General features: G+C 43.9%; 1 protein-coding gene across 1 annotated transcript in view; it reads right to left on the bottom strand.

The window, feature by feature from the left end:
• sgk1 (serum/glucocorticoid regulated kinase 1) overlaps positions 1 to 22,343 on the bottom strand; it is a 187,016-nt gene that overhangs the window by 87,847 nt on the left and 76,826 nt on the right. The window contains exon 3 of the mRNA XM_031800527.1: positions 3,596 to 3,802. Coding sequence (XP_031656387.1) covers positions 3,596 to 3,802 — 207 coding nt within the window. The remainder of the gene's footprint in view (positions 1 to 3,595; positions 3,803 to 22,343) is intronic.

Below are 22,343 nucleotides of genomic sequence, written 5' to 3'. Positions count from 1 at the left end.
CTAGCCCACCTGTGTGTGTTATAAAGATACAGTTAGCGGTTAGCTAGAGGCTAGCCCACCTGTGTGTGTTATAAAGATACAGTTAGCGGTTAGCTGGAGGCTAGCCCACCTGTGTGTGTTATAAAGAAACAGTTAGCGGTTAGCTAGAGGCTAGCCCACCTGTGTGTGTTATAAAGATACAGTTAGCGGTTAGCTAGAGGCTAGCCCACCTGTGTGTGTTATAAAGATACAGTTAGCGGTTAGCTAGAGGCTAGCCCACCTGTGTGTGTTATAAAGAAACAGTTAGCGGTTAGCTAGAGGCTAGCCCACCTGTGTGTGTTATAAAGATACAGTTAGCGGTTAGCTAGAGGCTAGCCCAACTGTGTGTGTTATAAAGATACAGTTAGCGGTTAGCTAGAGGCTAGCCCACCTGTGTGTGTTATAAAGATACAGTTAGCGGTTAGCTAGAGGCTAGCCCACCTGTGTGTGTTATAAAGATACAGTTAGCGGTTAGCTAGAGGCTAGCCCACCTGTGTGTGTTATAAAGATACAGTTAGCGGTTAGCTAGAGGCTAGCCCACCTGTGTGTGTTATAAAGATACAGTTAGCGTTTAGCTAGAAGCTAGCCCACCTGTTTTAAAAGTTCGCTTTTAGCTATTATCGGCTAGCCCATCTATACGCACATCACTAAGGAATTAACATAGTCCACACACATACACAGTCGCGAAGAAGACATGACAGCAGACTTGGCATGGGTCCTCAGATCCTCATAAAGTTCTACAGCTGCACCAGTGAGAGCTGCATCACCGCCTGGTATGACAACTGCTTGATCGCAAGGCGCTACAGAGGCTAGTGCGTACGGCCCAGTATATCACCGAGGCCAAGCTTCCTACCATCCAGGACCTCTACACCAGGCGGTGTCAGAGGAAAGCCCTAAAAATTGTCAAAGACTCCAGCCACCAAAGTCATAGACTGTTCTCTCTGATTCCAGCAAGGCAAGCGGTACCGATGCACCGAGTCTGGAGCCAACAGGACCCTAAACAGCGTCTACCCCCAAGCAATGAGCCTATTACAGAGTTAACCAAATAGCTACCCAGAGTTTCTGCATTTTTCCATTTTGCACTAACTCTTGACTCATCACATATAGTTCTGCTGTTGTTTGTTATCTATCCTGTTGCCTAGTAACTTTATCCCGACCTATGTGAACATAATGTATCTACCTCAATTACCTCGTACCCCTGCACATTGACTCAGTACTGGTACCCTGTGGATATAGCCAAGTTATCATTGACTCAGTACTTGTACCCTGTGTATATAGCCAAGTTATCATTGACTCAGTACTGGTACCCTGTGTATATAGCCAAGTTATCATTGATTCAGTACTGGTACCCAGTGTATATAACCAAGTTATCATTACCCATTGACTCAGTACTGGTACCCAGTGTATATAACCATGTTATCATTGACTCAGTACTGGTACCCAGTGTATATAACCATGTTATCATTGACTCAGTACTGGTACCCCGTGTATATAACCAAGTTATCATTGCCTCTGTATTGGTACCCTTTGTATATAACCAATATATCGTTACTCATTATGTATTTATTCCTTGTGTTATTATTTTTCTATTATTTCTCTATTTTTCTCTCTGTGTTGCTGTGAAGATTGGTGCATTATCAAGGTAAAGATAGCAGTTAGCCATTAGTGGCTAGCCCACCTGTGTGTGTTATCAAGGTAAAGTTAGCGTTTAGCTGTTAGCGGCTAGCCCAGTACCTGTGTGTGTTATCAAGGTAAAGTTAGCGTTTAGCTTGAGGCTAGCCCACCTGTGTGTGTTATAAAGATACAGTTAGCGGTTAGCTTGAGGCCATCCCACCTGTGTGTGTTATAAAAATACAGCTAGCGGTTAGTTCGAGGCTAGCCCACCTGTGTGTGTTATAAAGATACAGTTAGCGTTTAGCTAGAGGCTAGCCCACCTGTGTGTGTTATAAAGATACAGTTAGCGTTTAGCTAGAAGCTAGCCCACCTGTTTTAAAAGTTCGCTTTTAGCTATTATCGGCTAGCCCATCTATACGCACATCACTAAGGAATTAACATGGTCCACACACATACACAGTCGCGAAGAAGACATGACAGCAGACTTGGCATGGGTCCTCAGATCCTCATAAAGTTCTACAGATGCACCAGTGAGAGCTGCATCACCGCCTGGTATGACAACTGCTTGATCGCAAGGCGCTACAGAGGCTAGTGCGTACGGCCCAGTATATCACTGAGGCCAAGCTTCCTGCCATCCAGGACCTCTACACCAGGCGGTGTCAGAGGAAAGCCCTAAAAATTGTCAAAGACTCCAGCCACCAAAGTCATAGACTGTTCTCTCTGATTCCAGCAAGGCAAGCGGTACCGATGCACCTAGTCTGGAGCCAACAGGACCCTAAACAGCATCTACCCCCAAGCAATGAGACTATTACAGAGTTAACCAAATAGCTACCCAGAGTTTCTGCATTTTTCCATTTTGCACTAACTCTCGACTCATCACATATAGTCCTGCTGCTGTTTGTTATCTATCCTGTTGCCTAGTAACTTTATCCCTACCTATGTGAACATAATGTATCTACCTCAATTACCTCGTACCCCTGCACATTGACTCAGTACTGGTACCCTGTGGATATAGCCAAGTTATCATTGACTCAGTACTTGTACCCTGTGTATATAGCCAAGTTATCATTGACTCAGTACTGGTACCCTGTGGATATAGCCAAGTTATCATTGACTCTGTACTGGTACCCTGTGTATATAGCCAAGTTATCATTGACTCAGTACTGGTACCCTGTGTATATAGCCAAGTTATCATTGACTCAGTACTGGTACCCAGTGTATATAACCAAGTTATCATTACCCATTGACTCAGTACTGGTACCCCATGTATATAGCCAAGTTATCATTGATTCAGTACTGGTACCCAGTGTATATAACCATGTTATCATTGACTCAGTACTGGTACCCAGTGTATATAACCAAGTTATCATTGACTCAGTACTGGTACCCAGTGTATATAACCAAGTTATCATTGACTCAGTACTGGTACCCAGTGTATATAACCAAGTTATCATTGACTCAGTACTGGTACCCAGTGTATATAACCAATATATCGTTACTCATTGTGTATTTATTCCTTGTGTTATTATTTTTCAATTATTTCTCTATTTTTCTCTCTGTGTTGCTGTGAAGATTGGTGCATTATCAAGGTAAAGATAGCAGTTAGCATTAGTGGCTAGCCCAGTACCTGTGTGTGTTATCAAGGTAAAGTTAGCGTTTAGCTGTTAGCGGCTAGCCCAGTACCTGTGTGTGTTATCAAGGTAAAGTTAGCGTTTAGCTGTTAGCGGCTAGCCCAGTACCTGTGTGTGTTATCAAGGTAAAGTTAGCGTTTAGCTGTTAGCGGCTAGCCCAGTACCTGTGTGTGTTATCAAGGTAAAGTTAGCGTTTAGCTGTTAGCGGCTAGCCCAGTACCTGTGTGTGTTATCAAGGTAAAGTTAGCGTTTAGCTGTTAGCGGCTAGCCCAGTACCTGTGTGTGTTATCAAGGTAAAGTTAGCGTTTAGCTGTTAGCGGCTAGCCCAGTACCTGTGTGCGTTGCCGTGGCTGCCAGGCCTCTTCCAGAGCGTAGCTAACAAAGGGTCCACTGCAGACACAGCACTCCAGCAGGACAGGGCTAGCCAGCTGGTGGTTGGTTCTCACCCCCCATGGTCCGCCCCCAAGGTGCACCTCAGACTCCGCCTCCTTCTGCTTAGCATCACCGTGGTGACGGTTCAACATCTTCCACTTTCTGACCTGCAGAACCGAGACAAAACACAAACAAATCTTTACTTCCTATTTAAAATACACTTTATAAACCTCATTGCATTTAAATGTTAGTATAGGCTACCTCTCTAATGGCACCCTATTCCCTACATAGCGCATTACCCTATAGACCCTGGTCAAAACTAGTGCACTATCCCTATAGACCCTGGGCAAAAGTAGTGCACTTCCCCTATAGGGCCTGGTCAAAACTAGTGCACTACCCCTATAGGACCTGGTCAAAACGAGTGCACTATCCCTATAGACCCTGGGCAAAAGTAGTGCACTTCCCCCATAGGGCCTGGTCTAAACTAATGCGCTACCCCTATAGTGCCTGGTCTAAACTAGTGCACTACATAGTGAACAGGGTGCTATTTTCCAGAACATTTTTAATATAGAAACAGTAAATGAGATGAAAGCAAGCGACAGGTATCAGCTGTATAGATGCTCCAGAATGATTGATTCAACAGGATCTTGTTCATTAGTTCACAACAGTTCATTCAACAGGATCTTGTTCATTAGTTCACAACAGTTCATTCAACAGGATCTTGTTCATTAGTTCACAACAGTTCATTCAATAGGATCTTGTTCATTAGTTCACAACAGTTCATTCAACAGGATCTTGTTCATTAGTTCACAACAGTTCATTCAACAGGATCTTGTTCATTAGTTCACAACAGTTCATTCAACAGGATCTTGTTCATTAGTTCACAACAGTTCATTCAACAGGATCTTGTTCATTAGTTCACAACAGTTCATTCAACAGGATCTTCAACACGATAACAATGTTTTGTTTTGTTTTGCAACAAAATGTAACTTTGTAATTGAAGCAGATTAGGGAGAACCTCCTTGTTTCGGTCTGTTTTCTTCCGTTCGCTGCTGAATACAATCTAGGGTCATAGAGAAGGAGTCCTGGTTAGTAACATGTCAGAACATACACTGGGCCATTCCATCACAACATCCATCACAACATCCAGACAACACACACACAACACTCACACACACACACACAACATCCACACAACACACACACAACACCCACACAACATCCACACAACATCCACACAACATCCACACAACACACACACAAAACACACACACAACACCCACACAACATCCACACAACATCCACACAACATCCACACAACACCCACACAACATCCACACAACACACACACAACACACACACAACACACACACACACACACACAACATCCACACAACACACACGCAACATCCACACAACACAAACACAACACACACACACAACATCTACACAATACACACACACAACATCCACACAACACACACAACACACACACAACACACACACAACACACACACACACACACAACATCCACACAACATCCACACAACATCCACACAACATCCACACAACACACAACACACACACAACATCCACACAACACACACGCAACATCCACACAACACACACACAACACACACACACAACATCTACACAATACACACACACAACATCCACACAACACACACAACACACACACAACACACACACACCACACACAACACACACACAACATCCACACAACACACACACAACATCCACACAACACACACACACAACATCCACACAACACACACACAGCACACATCGACACACATCACACACACAACATCCACACACAACATCCACACAACACACACGCAACACACACACAACATCCACACAACACACATACACAACATCCACACAACACACACAACACACACACAACACACACACAACACACACACAACATCCACACAACACACACACAACATCCACACAACACACACACACAACATCCACACAACACACACGCAACACACACACAACACACACACACAACATCCACACAACACACACACACACACAACATCCACACAACACACACACAACACACACACAAGCACAACATCCACACAACATCCACACAACACACACACAGCACACATCGACACACATCACACACACAACATCCACACACAACATCCACACAACACACGCGCAACACACACACAACATCCACACAACACACATACACAACATCCACACAACATCCACACAACACACACACAAACACAACATCCACACAACATCCACACAACACACACACAGCACACATACACACACATCACACACACAACATCCACACAAACACAACATACACACATCACATCCACACAACACACACATGGGGGGGTCAATATCATTAGCAAAGCTAACTAAAGAGCAGTATTCCCCAAGAGAGGACGGCTTTCACTTCAGCAGTGATGAATTCATAAACTTCTTTGAGGAAAAGATCATGATCATTAGAAAGCTAATTATGGACTCCTCTTTAAATCTGCGTATTTCTCCAAAGCTCAGTTGTCCTGAGTCTGCACAACTCTGCCAGGACCTAGGATCAAGGGAGACACTCAAGTGTTTTAGTACTATATCTCTTGACACAATGATGAAAATAATCATGGCCTCTAAACCTTCAAGCTGCATACTGGACCCTATTCCAACTAAACTACTGAAAGAGCTGCTTCCTGTGCTTGGCCCTCCTCTGTTGAACATAATAAACATCTCTCTATCCACCGGATGTGTACCAAACTCACTAAAAGTGGCAGTAATAAAGCCTCTCTTGAAAAAGCCAAACCTTGACCCAGAAAATATTTAAAAACTATCGGCCTATATTGAATCTCCCATTCCTCTCAATTTTTTTTGAAAAGGCTGTTGCACAGCAACTCACTGCCTCCCTGAAGACAAACAATGTATACGAAATGCTTCAGTCTGATTTTAGACCCCATCATAGCACTGAGACTGCACTTGTGAAGGTGGTAAATAAAATTTTAATGGCATCAGACCGAGGCTCTGCATCTGTCCTCGTGCTCCTAGACCTTAGTGCTGCTTTTGATACCATCGATCACCACATTATTTTGGAGAGATTGGAAACCCAAATTGGTCTACACGGACAAGTTCTGGCCTGGTCGGAAATATATCAGTTTGTCTCTGTGAATGGTTTGTCCTCTGACAAATCAACTGTAAATTTCGGTGTTCCTCAAGGTTCCGTTTTAGGACCACTATTGTTTTCACTATATATTTTACCTCTTGGGGATGTTATTCGAAAACATAATGTTAACTTTCACTGCTATGCAGATGACACACAGCTGTACATTTCAATGAAACATGGTGAAGCCCCAAAATTGCCCTCGCTAGAAGCATGTGTTTCAGACATAAGGAAGTGGATGGCTGCAAACTTTCTACTTTTAAACTCGGACAAAACAGAGATGCTTGTTCTAGGTCCCAAGAAACAAAGAGATCTTCTGTTGAATCTGACAATTCATCTTAATGGTTGTACAGTGGTCTCAAATAAAACTGTGAAGGACCTCGGCGTTACTCTGGACCCTGATCTCTCTTTTGAAGAACATATCAAGACTGTTTCAAGGACAGCTTTTTCCCATCTACGTAACATTGCAAAAATCAGAAACGTTCTGTCCAAAAATTATGCAGAAAAATGAATCCATGCTTTTGTCACTTCTAGGTTAGACTACTGCAATGCTCTACTTTCCGGCTACCCGGATAAAGCACTAAATAAACTTCAGTTATTGCTAAATACGGCTGCTGGGTTGAGTCACTGATGTGATCTCCCTGTCTGGGTTGGCGCCCCCTGTTGGGTTGTGCCGTGGCGGAGGTCTTTGTGGGCTATACTCGGCCTTGTCTCAGGATGGTAAGTTGGTGGTTGAAGATATCCCTCTAGCGGTGGGGGGGCTTGGCTTTGGCAAAGTGGGTGGGGTTATATCCTGCCTGTTTGGCCCTATCCGGGGGTATCATCGGATGGGGCCACAGTGTCTCCTGACCCCTCCTGTCTCAGCCTCCAGTGTTTATGCTGCAGTAGTTTATGTGTCGGGGGGCTAGGGTCAGTCTGTTATATCTGGAGTATTTCTCCTGTCTCACCCGGTGTCCTGTGTGAATTTAAGTATGCTCTCTATAATTCTCTCTTTCTCTCTTTCTTTCCCTCTCTTGGAGGACCTGAGCCCTAGGACCATGCCTCAGGACTACCTGGCATGATGACTCCTTGCTGTCCCCAGTCCACCTGGCCGTGCTGCTGCTCCAGTTTCAACTGTTCTGCCTGTGATTATTATAATTTGACCTTGCTGGTCATTTATGAACATTTGAACTTCTTGGCCATGTTCTGTTATAATCTCCACCCGGCACAGCCAGAAGAGGACTGGCCACCCCTCATAGCCTGGTTCCTCTCTAGGTTTCTTCCTAGGTTTTGGCCTTTCTAGGGAGTTTTTCCTAGCCACCATGCTTCTACACCTGCATTGCTTGCTGTTTGGGGTTTTAGGCTTGATTTCTGAACAGCAGTTTAATATATCAGCTGATGTAAGAAGGGCTATATAAATAGATTTGATTTGATATTTACATTAGATAATAGTGTAAATAACCTAGTAGATATTTACATAGCAATATTGCACCCTATTCCCTATGGACCATCTGGTCAAAAGTAGTGCACTTTAAAGGGAATAGGGTGCCATTTGGAAGGAAGATAATATTACTAGATAGTGTTAGATGTTATTAGAGTATCTAGCTATCCATTACACAGGAGTCAGTCGGTCTGGGTCTGCGTTCTCTGACCCCCAGCCCAGTGGAAACAGGGATTGTTGTCTCACTGTGAACGACCGTGTTCTAGAATACACCATGAGAACCAGGATAATCACCCCCCCCCCCCCCCTCCTCAACGTTCCGGCTTTTTCCGAAGATAGTGGCAGAAAAATTTGTCATGTTTCATGTAGCCTCTGCTCCGCATGGACGGTGTGTGAGTGTGAGAGTGTGTGTGTGTATCTGTGTATCTGTGTGGGTGTATCTGTGTATCTGTGTGGGTGTGTATCTGGGTATCTGTGTGTGTATCTGGGTATCTGTTTGGGTGTATCTGTGTGTCTGTATCTGTGTATCTGTGTGTGTGTGTGTATCTGTGTATCTGTGTGTGTGTGCATCTGTGTATCTGTGTGTGTGTGTATCTGTGTATCTGTGTGTGTGTGTGTGTGTGTGTGTGTGTGTGTGTGTGTGTGTGTGTGTGTGTGTGTGTGTGTGTGTGTGTGTGTGTGTGTGTGTGTGTGTGTGTGTGTAAAAACACCTGGGCCCAGGATTAAAACAGATCAGCATACAACAGAGGAATACATATACTAGAATACAGGCCCTAGAATACAGGCCCTAGAATGCAGGCCCTAGAATACAGGCCCTAGAATACAGGCCCTAGAATACAGGCCCTAGAATACAGGCCCTAGAATACAGACCCTAGAATACAGACCCTAGAATACAGACCCTAGAATACAGGCCCTAGAATACAGGCCCTAGAATACAGACCCTAGAATACAGGCCCTAGAATACAGACCCTAGAATACAGACCCTAGAATATAGACCCTAGAATACAGACCCTAGAATACAAACCCTAGAATACAAACCCTAGAATACAAACCCTAGAATACAAACCCTAGAATACAGACCCTAGAATACAGACCCTAGAATACAGACCCTAGAATACAGGCCCTAGAATACAGGCCCTAGAATAGGTCCCGAAGTGACCTCCAACATTCTTAAATGGAAGACGTTTGTGACCACCAAGACTCTTCCCAAAGCTGGTCACCCAGCCAAACTGAGCAATAGGGGGACAAGGGCATTGGCCAGGGAGGTGACCAAGAACCCAATGGTCACTCTGACAGAGCTCCAGAGTTCCTCTCCTCTGTGGAGATGGGAGAGCCTTCCAGAAAGACAACCATCTCTGCAGCACTCCACCAATCAGACCTTTATGGTAGAGTGGCCAGACGGAAGCCACTCATCAGTAAAAAGGCACAAGATCGCCACTTGGAGTTTGCCAAAAGGCATCTAAAGGACTCTCAGACCACCTTTATTTACCCAGGTAGGCTTACAGCCTCCAGTCTACTTGGGTATGACGCTACAAGCTTGGCACACCTGTATTTGGGTGGTTTCTCCCATTCTTCTCTGCAGATCCTCTCAAGCTCTGTCAGATTGGATGGGGAGCGTCGCTGCACAGCTATTTTCAGGTCTCTCCAGAGATGTTCGATTGGGTTCATGTCCGGGCTCTGGCCGGGCCACTCAAGGACATTCAGAGACTTGTCACGAAGCCACTCCTGCCTTGTCTTGGTTGTGTGTTTAGGGTTGTTGTCCTGTTGGAAGGTGAACCTTGGGCCCAGTCTGATGTCCTGTTGGAAGGTGAACCTTGGGCCCAGTCTGATGTCCTGAGCAATCTGGAGCAGATCAAGAATCTCTCTGTACTTTGCTGTAGAAAAAATAAAGTCTATATACAGTGTGTTCAAAATGCATGAGGAGGTAGACAATAAATAGGCAAATTAGCAGATTAACACTGGAGTGATAAATGAGCAGATGAAAAAGACAGGAAAAGTAAATATAATATACAGTATGGGGATGAGGTAGGTAGATTGGATGGGCTATTTACAGATGGACTATGTACAGCTGCAGCGATCAGTTAGCTGCTCAGCTAGCTGAGCTAGTTCAAAGATAGTTTAAAGATAGTGAGGGAAATAGAAGTCTCCAGCCTCAGTGATTTTTGCAATTCATTCCAGTCACTGGCAGCAGAGCACTGGAAGGAAAGGCGGCCAAATGAGGTGTTTGCTTTGGGTATGATCAGTGAGATACACCTGCTGGAGCGCTTGCTACGGGTGGGTGTTGCCATCGTGACCAGTGAACTGAGATAAGGCAGAGCTTTACCTAGCATAGACTTATAGATGACCTGGAGCCAGTGGGTCTGGCAACGAATATGTAGCGAGGGCCAGCCGACTAGAGCATACAGGTCGCAGTTTTGGGTGGTATAAGGTGATTTGGTAACAAAACGGATGGCACTGTGTTAAACTGCATCCAGTTTGCTGAGTAGAGTATTGGAAGCAATTTTGTAGATGACATCGCCGAAGTCGAGGATCGGTAGGATAGTCAGTTTTACTAGGGTAAGTTTGGCAGCGTGAGTGAAGGAGGCTTTGTTGCGAAATAGAAAGCCGATTCAAGATTTGATTTTAGATTGGAGATGTTTGATGTGTGTCTGGAAGGAGAGTTTACAGTCTAGCCAGACACCTAGGTATTTGTAGATGTCCACATATTCTAGGTCAGAACCATCCAGGATGGTGATGCTAGTCGGCCAGGGCGGGTTCTGGCAACGAACGGTTGAAAAGCATGCATTTGGTTTTTACTAGCATTTAAGAGCAGTTGGAGGCCACGGAAGGAGTGTTGTATGGCATTAAAGCTCATTTAGAGGTTAGATAGCACAGTGTCCAAGAACGGGCCAGAAGTATACAGAATGGTGTCGTCTGCGTAGATGTGGATCAAGGAATCACCCGCAGCAAGAGCGACATCATTGATATATACAGAGAAAATAATTGAGAATTGAACCCCCACAGAGACTGCCAGAGGTCCGGACAACAGGCCCTCCGATTTGACACACTGAACTCTGTCTGCAAAGTAGTTGGTGAACCAGGCGAGGCAGTCATTTGAGAAACCAAGGCTATTGAGTCTGCCGATAAGAATACGGTGATTGACTGAGTCGAAAGCCTTGGCCAGGTTGATGAAGACGGCTGCACAGTACTGTCTTTTATCGATGGCGGTTATGATATCGTTTAGTACCTTGAGCGTGGCTGGGGTGCACCCGTGACCGGCTCGGAAACCAGATTGCACAGCAGAGAAGGTGTGAAATGGTCATTGATCTGTTTGTTAACTTAACTTGGCTTTCGTAGACTTTAGAGAGGCAGGTCAGGATAGATATAGGTCTAAAGCAGTTTGGGTCTAGAGTGTCACCCCCTTTGAAAAGGTGTCTTCCTACCAGATAACAGTTAAGTCTTATAGCTTAGTGCTGGTGTCTTCCTACCTGATAACAAGTGGCCTTATAGCTTAGTGCTGGTGTCTTCCTACCTGATAACAGATGAGTCTTAAAGCTTAGTGCTGGTGTCTTCCTACCTGATAACAGACGAGTCTTATAGCTTAGTGCTGGTGTCTTCCTACCTGATGACAGGCGAGTCTTATAGCTTAGTGCTGGTGTCTTCCTACCTGATAACAGATGAGTCTTAAAGCTTAGTGCTGGTGTCTTCCTACCTGATAACAGGCGAGTCTTATAGCTTAGTGCTGGTGTCTTCCTACCTGATGACAGGCGAGTCTAATAGCTTAGTGCTGGTGTCTTCCTACCTGATAACAGATGAGTCTTATAGCTTAGTGCTGGTGTCTTCCTACCTGATAACAGGCGAGTCTTATAGCTTAGTGCTGGTGTCTTCCTACCTGATGACAGGCGAGTCTTATAGCTTAGTGCTGGTGTCTTCCTACCTGATAACAGGCGAGTCTTATAGCTTAGTGCTGGTGTCTTCCTACCTGATAACAGGTGGTCTTATAGCTTAGTGCTGGTGTCTTCCTACCTGATAACAGGCGAGTCTTATAGCTTAGTGCTGGTGTCTTCCTACCTGATGACAGGCGAGTCTTATAGCTTAGTGCTGGTGTCTTCCTACCTGATAACAGGTGAGTCTTATAGCTTAGTGCTGGTGTCTTCCTACCTGATAACAGGTGAGTCTTATAGCTTAGTGCTGGTGTCTTCCTAACTGATGACAGGTGAGTCTTATAGCTTAGTGCTGGTGTCTTCCTACCTGATGACAGGTGAGTCTTATAGCTTAGTGCTGGTGTCTTCCTACCTGATAACAGGTGGTCTTATAGCTTAGTGCTGGTGTCTTCCTACCTGATAACAGGCGAGTCTTATAGCTTAGTGCTGGTGTCTTCCTACCTGATAACAGATGAGTCTTAAAGCTTAGTGCTGGTGTATTCCTAACTGGTAACAGGTGTAATCCTACCTGATAACAGGCGAGTCTTATAGCTTAGTGCTGGTGTCTTCCTACCTGATAACAGGTGAGTCTTATAGCTTAGTGCTGGTGTATTCCTACCTGATAACATGTGAGTCTTATAGCTTAGTGCTGGTGTCTTCCTACCTGATAACAGGCGAGTCTTATAGCTTAGTGCTGGTGTCTTCCTACCTGATAACAGGCGAGTCTTATAGCTTAGTGCTGGTGTCTTCCTAACTGGTAACAGGTGTAATCCTACCTGATAACAGGTGAGTCTTATAGCTTAGTGCTGGTGTCTTCCTACCTGATAACATGTGAGTCTTATAGCTTAGTGCTGGTGTCTTCCTACCTGATAACAGGCGAGTCTTATAGCTTAGTGCTGGTGTCTTCCTACCTGATAACATGTGGTCTTATAGCTTAGTGCTGGTGTCTTCCTACCTGATAACAGGCGAGTCTTATAGCTTAGTGCTGGTGTCTTCCTACCTGATAACAGGTGAGTCTTAAAGCTTAGTGCTGGTGTCTTCCTACCTGATGACAGGTGAGTCTTATAGCTTAGTGCTGGTGTCTTCCTACCTGATAACAGGTGGTCTTATAGCTTAGTGCTGGTGTCGTCCTACCTGATAACAGGTGAGTCTTATAGCTTAGTGTTGGTGTCTTCCTACCTGATAACAGGTGAGACTTATACCTTAGTGCTGGTGTCGTCCTACCTGATAACAGGTGGTCTTATAGCTTAGTGCTGGTGTCTTCCTACCTGATGACAGGTGAGTCTTATAGCTTAGTGCTGGTGTCTTCCTACCTGATAACAGTTGAGTCTTATAGCTTAGTGTTGGTGTCTTCCTACCTGATAACAGGTGAGACTTATAGCTTAGTGCTGGTGTCTTCCTACCTGATAACAGGTGGTCTTATAGCTTAGTGCTGGTGTCTTCCTACCTGATAACAGGTGGTTTTACAGCTTAGTGCTGGTGTCTTCCTACCTGATAACAGGCGAGTCTTATAGCTTAGTGCTGGTGTCTTCCTACCTGATAACAGATGAGTCTTAAAGCTTAGTGCTGGTGTATTCCTAACTGGTAACAGGTGTAATCCTACCTGATAACAGGCGAGTCTTATAGCTTAGTGCTGGTGTCTTCCTACCTGATAACAGGTGAGTCTTATAGCTTAGTGCTGGTGTATTCCTACCTGATAACATGTGAGTCTTATAGCTTAGTGCTGGTGTCTTCCTACCTGATAACAGGCGAGTCTTATAGCTTAGTGCTGGTGTCTTCCTACCTGATAACAGGCGAGTCTTATAGCTTAGTGCTGGTGTCTTCCTAACTGGTAACAGGTGTAATCCTACCTGATAACAGGTGAGTCTTATAGCTTAGTGCTGGTGTCTTCCTACCTGATAACATGTGAGTCTTATAGCTTAGTGCTGGTGTCTTCCTACCTGATAACAGGCGAGTCTTATAGCTTAGTGCTGGTGTCTTCCTACCTGATAACATGTGGTCTTATAGCTTAGTGCTGGTGTCTTCCTACCTGATAACAGGCGAGTCTTATAGCTTAGTGCTGGTGTCTTCCTACCTGATAACAGGTGAGTCTTAAAGCTTAGTGCTGGTGTCTTCCTACCTGATGACAGGTGAGTCTTATAGCTTAGTGCTGGTGTCTTCCTACCTGATAACAGGTGGTCTTATAGCTTAGTGCTGGTGTCGTCCTACCTGATAACAGGTGAGTCTTATAGCTTAGTGTTGGTGTCTTCCTACCTGATAACAGGTGAGACTTATAGCTTAGTGCTGGTGTCTTCCTACCTGATAACAGGTGGTCTTATAGCTTAGTGCTGGTGTCTTCCTACCTGATGACAGGTGAGTCTTATAGCTTAGTGCTGGTGTCTTCCTACCTGATAACAGTTGAGTCTTATAGCTTAGTGTTGGTGTCTTCCTACCTGATAACAGGTGAGACTTATAGCTTAGTGCTGGTGTCTTCCTACCTGATAACAGGTGGTCTTATAGCTTAGTGCTGGTGTCTTCCTACCTGATAACAGGTGGTTTTACAGCTTAGTGCTGGTGTCTTCCTACCTGATAACAGGTGAGTCTTACAGCTTAGTGCTGGTGTCTTCCTACCTGATAACAGGTGAGTCTTATAGCTTAGTGCTGGTGTCTTCCTACCTGATAACAGGTGAGTCTTACAGCTTAGTGCTGGTGTCTTCCTACCTGATAACAGGTGAGTCTTATAGCTTAGTGCTGGTGTCTTCCTACCTGATAACAGATGAGTCTTATAGCTTAGTGCTGGTGTCTTCCTACCTGATAACAGGTGGTCTTATAGCTTAATGCTGGTGTCTTCCTACCAGATAACAGGTGGTCTTATAGCTTAGTGCTGGTGTCTTCCTACTTGATGCCAGGTGAGTCTTATAGCTTAGTGCTGGTGTCTTCCTACCTGATAACAGATGAGTCTTATAGCTTAGTGCTGGTGTCTTCCTACCTGATAACAGGTGAGTCTTATAGCTTAGTGCTGGTGTCTTCCTACCTGATAACAGGTGAGTCTTATAGCTTAGTGCTGGTGTCTTCCTACCTGATAACAGGTGAGACTTATAGCTTAGTGCTGGTGTCTTCCTACCTGATAACAGGTGGTCTTATAGCTTAGTGCTGGTGTCTTCCTACCTGATAACAGGTGAGTCTTATAGCTTAGTGCTGGTGTCTTCCTACCTGATAACAGGTGGCCTTATAGCTTAGTGCTGGTGTCTTCCTACCAGATAACAGGTGAGTCTTGTAGCTTAGTGCTGGTGTCTTCCTAACTGATAACAGGTGAGTCTTATAGCTTAATGTGTTGTAACCCAGCATTGTAACCCAGCATTGTAACCCAGCATTGTAACCTAGTGTTGTAACCTAGTGTTGTAACCTAGTGTTGTAACCTAGTGTTGTAACCCGGCATTGTAACCCAGCATTGTAACCCAGCATTGTAACCTAGTGTTGTAACCCAGCATTGTAACCTAGTGTTGTAACCCAGCATTGTAACCTAGTGTTGTAACCCAGTGTTGTAACCCAGCATTGTAACCTAGTGTTGTAACCCAGTGTTGTAACCCAGCATTGTAACCCAGCATTGTAACCTAGTGTTGTAACCCAGTGTTGTAACCCGGCATTGTAACCCAGCATTGTAACCCAGCATTGTAACATAGTGTTGTAACCCAGCATTGTAACCTAGTGTTGAAACCCAGTGTTGTAACCCAGCATTGTAACCTAGTGTTGTAACCTAGTGTTGTAACCCAGTGTTGTAACCCAGCATTGTAACCTATTGCTGTAGCCTAGTGGTGTAACCTAGTGTTGTAACCTAGTGTTGTAACCCAGCAGTGTAACCCAGCATTGTAACCCAGCATTGTAACCCAGCATTGTAACCTAGTGTTGTAACCCAGCATTGTAACCCAGCATTGTAACCCAGTGTTGTAACCTAGTGTTGTAACCCAGCATTGTAACCCAGCATTGTAACCCAGCATTGTAACCTAGTGTTGTAACCTAGTGTTGTAACCTAGTGTTGTAACCCAGCATTTTAACCCAGCATTGTAACCCAGCATTGTAACCTAGTGTTGTAACCTAGTGTTGTAACCCAGCATTGTAACCTAGTGTTGTAACCTAGTGTTGTAACCCAGCATTGTAACCCAGCATTGTAACCTAGTGTTGAAACCCAGCATTGTAACCCAGCATTGTAACCCAGCATTGTAACCTAGTGTTGTAACCTAGTGTTGTAACCCAGCATTGTAACCCAGCATTGTAACCCAGCATTGTAACCCAGCATTGTAACCTAGTGTTGTAACCTAGTGTTGTAACCTAGTGTTGTAACCCAGCATTGTAACCCAGCATTGTAACCCAGCATTGTAACCTAGTGTTGTAACCCAGCATTGTAACCCTGCATTGTAACCCAGCATTGTAACCTAGTGTTGTAACCCAGCACTGTAACCTAGTGTTGTAACCCAGCATTGTAACCTAGTGTTGTAACCCAGCATTGTAACCTAGTGTTGTAACCTAGTGGTGTAACCTAGTGTTGTAACCCAGCATTGTAACCTAGTGTTGTAACCCAGCATTGTAACCCAACATTGTAACCCAGCATTGTAACCCAGCATTGTAACCCAGCATTGTAACCTAGTGTTGTAACCTAGTGTTGTAACCTAGTGTTGTAACCCAGCATTGTAACCTAGTGTTGTAACCTAGTGTTGTAACCTAGTGTTGTAACCCAGCATTGTAACCCAGCATTGTAACCTAGTGTTGTAAACTAGTGTTGTAACCTAGTGTTGTAACCCAGCATTGTAACCCAGCATTGTAACCTAGTGTTGTAACCCAACATTGTAACCCAGTATTGTAACCCAGCATTGTAACCCAGCATTGTAACCTAGTGTTGTAACCCAGCATTGTAACCCAGCATTGTAACCTAGTGTTGTAAACCAGCATTGTAACCCAGCATTGTAACCCAGTGTTGTAACCCAGCATTGTAACCCAGCATTGTAACCCAGCATTGTAACCCAGCATTGTAACCTAGTGTTGTAACCCAGCATTGTAACCTAGTGTTGTAACCCAGCATTGTAACCTAGTGTTGTAACCCAGCATTGTAACCCAGCATTGTAACCCAGCGTTGTAACCTAGTGTTGTAACCTAGTGTTGTAACCTAGTGTTGTAACCTAGTGTTGTAACCCAGCATTGTAACCCAGCATTGTAACCCAGCATTGTAACCTATTGTTGTAACCCAGCATTGTAATCTAGTGCTGCAACCTAGTGTTGTAACCTATTCTTGTAACCCAGCATTGTAACCCAGCATTGTAACCCAGCATTGTAACCTAGCATTGTAACCTAGTGTTGTAACCCAGCATTGTAACCTAGTGTTGTAACCCAGCATTGTAACCCAGCATTGTGACCTAGTGTTGTAACCTAGTGTTGTAACCCAGCATTGTAACCTAGTGTTGTAACCCAGCATTGTAACCTAGTGTTGTAACCTAGTGTTGTAACCTAGTGTTGTAACCCAGCATTGTAACCTAGTGTTGTAACCTAGTGTTGTAACCTAGTGTTGTAACCTAGTGTTGTAACCCAGCGTTGTAACCTAGTGTTGTAACCCAGTGTTGTAACCCAGCATTGTAACCCAGCATTGTAACCTAGTGTTGTAACCTAGTGTTGTAACCTAGTGTTGTAACCCAGCATTGTAACCCAATATTGTAACCTAGTGTTGTAACCTAGTGTTGTAACCTAGTGTTGTAACCTAGTGGTGTAACCTATTGTTGTAACCCAGCATTGTAACCTAGTGTTGTAACCTAGTGTTGTAGCGTAGTGTTGTAACCCAGCATTGTAACCTAGTGTTGTAACCCAGTGTTGTAACCCAGTGTTGTAACCTAGTGTTGTAACCTAGTGTTGTAACCTAGTGTTGTAACCCAGCATTGTAACCCAGCATTGTAACCTATTGTTGTAACCCAGCATTGTAATCTAGTGCTGCAACCTAGTGTTGTAACCTATTCTTGTAACCCAGCATTGTAACCCAGCATTGTAACCCAGCATTGTAACCTAGTGTTGTAACCCAGCATTGTAACCTAGTGTTGTAACCCAGCATTGTAACCTAGTGTTGTAACCCAGCATTGTAACCTAGTGTTGTAACCCAGCATTGTAACCTAGTGTTGTAACCTAGTGTTGTAACCCAGCATTGTAACCTAGTGTTGTAACCCAGCATTGTAACCCAGCATTGTAACCTAGTGTTGTAACCTAGTGTTGTAACCTAGTGTTGTAACCCAGCATTGTAACCTAGTGTTGTAACCTAGTGTTGTAACCCAGCATTGTAACCTAGTGTTGTAACCCAGTGTTGTAACCCAGCATTGTAACCTAGTGTTGTAACCTAGTGTTGTAACCTAGTGTTGTAACCTAATGTTGTAACCCAGCATTGTAACCTACTGTTGTAAACTAGTGTTGTAACCTAGTGTTGTAACCCAGCATTGTAACCCAGCATTGTAACCTAGTGTTGTAACCCAGCATTGTAACCCAGCATTGTAACCCAGCATTGTAACCTAGTGTTGTAACCCAGCATTGTAACCCAGCATTGTAACCTAGTGTTGTAAACCAGCATTGTAACCCAGCATTGTAACCCAGTGTTGTAACCCAGCATTGTAACCCAGCATTGTAACCCAGCATTGTAACCTAGTGTTGTAACCCAGCATTGTAACCTAGTGTTGTAACCCAGCATTGTAACCTAGTGTTGTAACCCAGCATTGTAACCCAGCATTGTAACCCAGCATTGTAACCTAGTGTTGTAACCTAGTGTTGTAACCTAGTGTTGTAACCCAGCATTGTAACCCAGCATTGTAACCTATTGTTGTAACCCAGCATTGTAATCTAGTGCTGCAACCTAGTGTTGTAACCTATTCTTGTAACCCAGCATTGTAACCCAGCATTGTAACCCAGCATTGTAACCTAGTGTTGTAACCCAGCATTGTAACCTAGTGTTGTAACCCAGCATTGTAACCTAGTGTTGTAACCCAGCATTGTAACCCAGCATTGTAACCTAGTGTTGTAACCTAGTGTTGTAACCCAGCATTGTAACCTAGTGTTGTAACCCAGCATTGTAACCCAGCATTGTAACCTAGTGTTGTAACCTAGTGTTGTAACCTAGTGTTGTAACCCAGCATTGTAACCTAGTGTTGTAACCTAGTGTTGTAACCTAGTGTTGTAACCTAGTGTTGTAACCCAGCGTTGTAACCTAGTGTTGTAACCCAGTGTTGTAACCCAGCATTGTAACCCAGCATTGTAACCTAGTGTTGTAACCTAGTGTTGTAACCTAGTGTTGTAACCCAGCATTGTAACCCAATATTGTAAACCAGTGTTGTAACCTAGTGTTGTAACCTAGTGTTGTAACCTAGTGTTGTAACCCAGCATTGTAACCCAGCATTGTAACCTATTGTTGTAACCCAGCATTGTAATCTAGTGCTGCAAACCTAGTGTTGTAACCTATTCTTGTAACCCAGCATTGTAACCCAGCATTGTAACCCAGTGTTGTAACCCAGCATTGTAACCCAGCATTGTAACCTGGTGTTGTAACCCAGCATTGTAACCTAGTGTTGTAACCCAGCATTGTAACCTAGTGTTGTAAACCAGCATTGTAACCCAGCATTGTAACCTAGTGCTGTAACCTAGTGTTGTAACCCAGCATTGTAACCTAGTGTTGTAACCCAGCATTGTAACCCAGCATTGTAACCTAGTGTTGTAACCTAGTGTTGTAACTAGTGTTGTAACCTAGTGTTGTAACCTAGTGTTGTAACCCAGCATTGTAACCTAGTGTTGTAACCTAGTGTTGTAACCTAGTGTTGTAACCCAGCATTGTAACCTAGTGTTGTAACCCAGTGGTGTAACCCAGCATTGTAACCTAGTGTTGTAACTTAGTGTTGTAACCTAGTGTTGTAACCTAGTGTTGTAACCCAGCATTGTAACCCAGCATTGTAACCCAGCATTGTAACCTATTGTTGTAACCCAGCATTGTAATCTAGTGCTGCAACCTAGTGTTGTAACCTATTCTTGTAACCCAGCATTGTAACCCAGCATTGTAACCCAGCATTGTAACCCAGCATTGTAACCTAGTGTTGTAACCCAGCATTGTAACCTAGTGTTGTAACCCAGCATTGTAACCTAGTGTTGTAACCCAGCATTGTAACCCAGCATTGTAACCCAGCATTGTAACCTAGTGTTGTAACCTAGTGTTGTAACCTAGTGTTGTAACCTAGTGTTGTAACCCAGCATTGTAACCCAGCATTGTAACCTATTGTTGTAACCCAGCATTGTAATCTAGTGCTGCAACCTAGTGTTGTAACCTATTCTTGTAACCCAGCATTGTAACCCAGCATTGTAACCCAGCATTGTAACCTAGTGTTGTAACCCAGCATTGTAACCTAGTGTTGTAACCCAGCATTGTAACCTAGTGTTGTAACCCAGCATTGTAACCCAGCATTGTAACCTAGTGTTGTAACCTAGTGTTGTAACCCAGCATTGTAACCTAGTGTTGTAACCCAGCATTGTAACCCAGCATTGTAACCTAGTGTTGTAACCTAGTGTTGTAACCTAGTGTTGTAACCCAGCATTGTAACCTAGTGTTGTAACCTAGTGTTGTAACCTAGTGTTGTAACCTAGTGTTGTAACCCAGCGTTGTAACCTAGTGTTGTAACCCAGTGTTGTAACCCAGCATTGTAACCCAGCATTGTAACCTAGTGTTGTAACCCAGCATTGTAACCCAGCATTGTAACCTAGTGTTGTAACCTAGTGTTGTAACCCAGCATTGTAACCTAGTGTTGTAACCCAGCATTGTAACCCAGCATTGTAACCTAGTGTTGTAACCTAGTGTTGTAACCTAGTGTTGTAACCCAGCATTGTAACCTAGTGTTGTAACCTAGTGTTGTAACCTAGTGTTGTAACCTAGTGTTGTAACCCAGCGTTGTAACCTAGTGTTGTAACCCAGTGTTGTAACCCAGCATTGTAACCCAGCATTGTAACCTAGTGTTGTAACCTAGTGTTGTAACCTAGTGTTGTAACCCAGCATTGTAACCCAATATTGTAAACCAGTGTTGTAACCTAGTGTTGTAACCTAGTGTTGTAACCTAGTGTTGTAACCCAGCATTGTAACCCAGCATTGTAACCTATTGTTGTAACCCAGCATTGTAATCTAGTGCTGCAACCTAGTGTTGTAACCTATTCTTGTAACCCAGCATTGTAACCCAGCATTGTAACCCAGTGTTGTAACCCAGCATTGTAACCCAGCATTGTAACCTAGTGTTGTAACCCAGCATTGTAACCTAGTGTTGTAACCCAGCATTGTAACCTAGTGTTGTAAACCAGCATTGTAACCCAGCATTGTAACCTAGTGTTGTAACCCAGCATTGTAACCCAGCATTGTAACCTAGTGTTGTAACCTAGTGTTGTAACCCAGCATTGTAACCTAGTGTTGTAACCTAGTGTTGTAACCCAGCATTGTAACCTAGTGTTGTAACCCAGTGGTGTAACCCAGCATTGTAACCTAGTGTTGTAACTTAGTGTTGTAACCTAGTGTTGTAACCTAGTGTTGTAACCCAGCATTGTAACCCAGCATTGTAACCCAGCATTGTAACCTATTGTTGTAACCCAGCATTGTAATCTAGTGCTGCAACCTAGTGTTGTAACCTATTCTTGTAACCCAGCATTGTAACCCAGCATTGTAACCCAGCATTGTAACCCAGCATTGTAACCTAGTGTTGTAACCCAGCATTGTAACCTAGTGTTGTAACCCAGCATTGTAACCTAGTGTTGTAACCCAGCATTGTAACCCAGCATTGTAACCCAGCATTGTAACCTAGTGTTGTAACCTAGTGTTGTAACCTAGTGTTGTAACCTAGTGTTGTAACCCAGCATTGTAACCAGCATTGTAACCTATTGTTGTAACCCAGCATTGTAATCTAGTGCTGCAACCTAGTGTTGTAACCTATTCTTGTAACCCAGCATTGTAACCCAGCATTGTAACCCAGCATTGTAACCTAGTGTTGTAACCCAGCATTGTAACCTAGTGTTGTAACCCAGCATTGTAACCTAGTGTTGTAACCCAGCATTGTAACCCAGCATTGTAACCTAGTGTTGTAACCTAGTGTTGTAACCCAGCATTGTAACCTAGTGTTGTAACCCAGCATTGTAACCCAGCATTGTAACCTAGTGTTGTAACCTAGTGTTGTAACCTA

The sequence above is a fragment of the Oncorhynchus kisutch genome, linkage group LG21 (genome assembly GCF_002021735.2).
Source record: "Oncorhynchus kisutch isolate 150728-3 linkage group LG21, Okis_V2, whole genome shotgun sequence".
Taxonomy (NCBI): Eukaryota; Metazoa; Chordata; class Actinopteri; order Salmoniformes; family Salmonidae; genus Oncorhynchus; species Oncorhynchus kisutch.
Note: the sequence above shows the minus strand (reverse complement) of the source record. Positions and strands in the feature narration are given on the sequence as shown.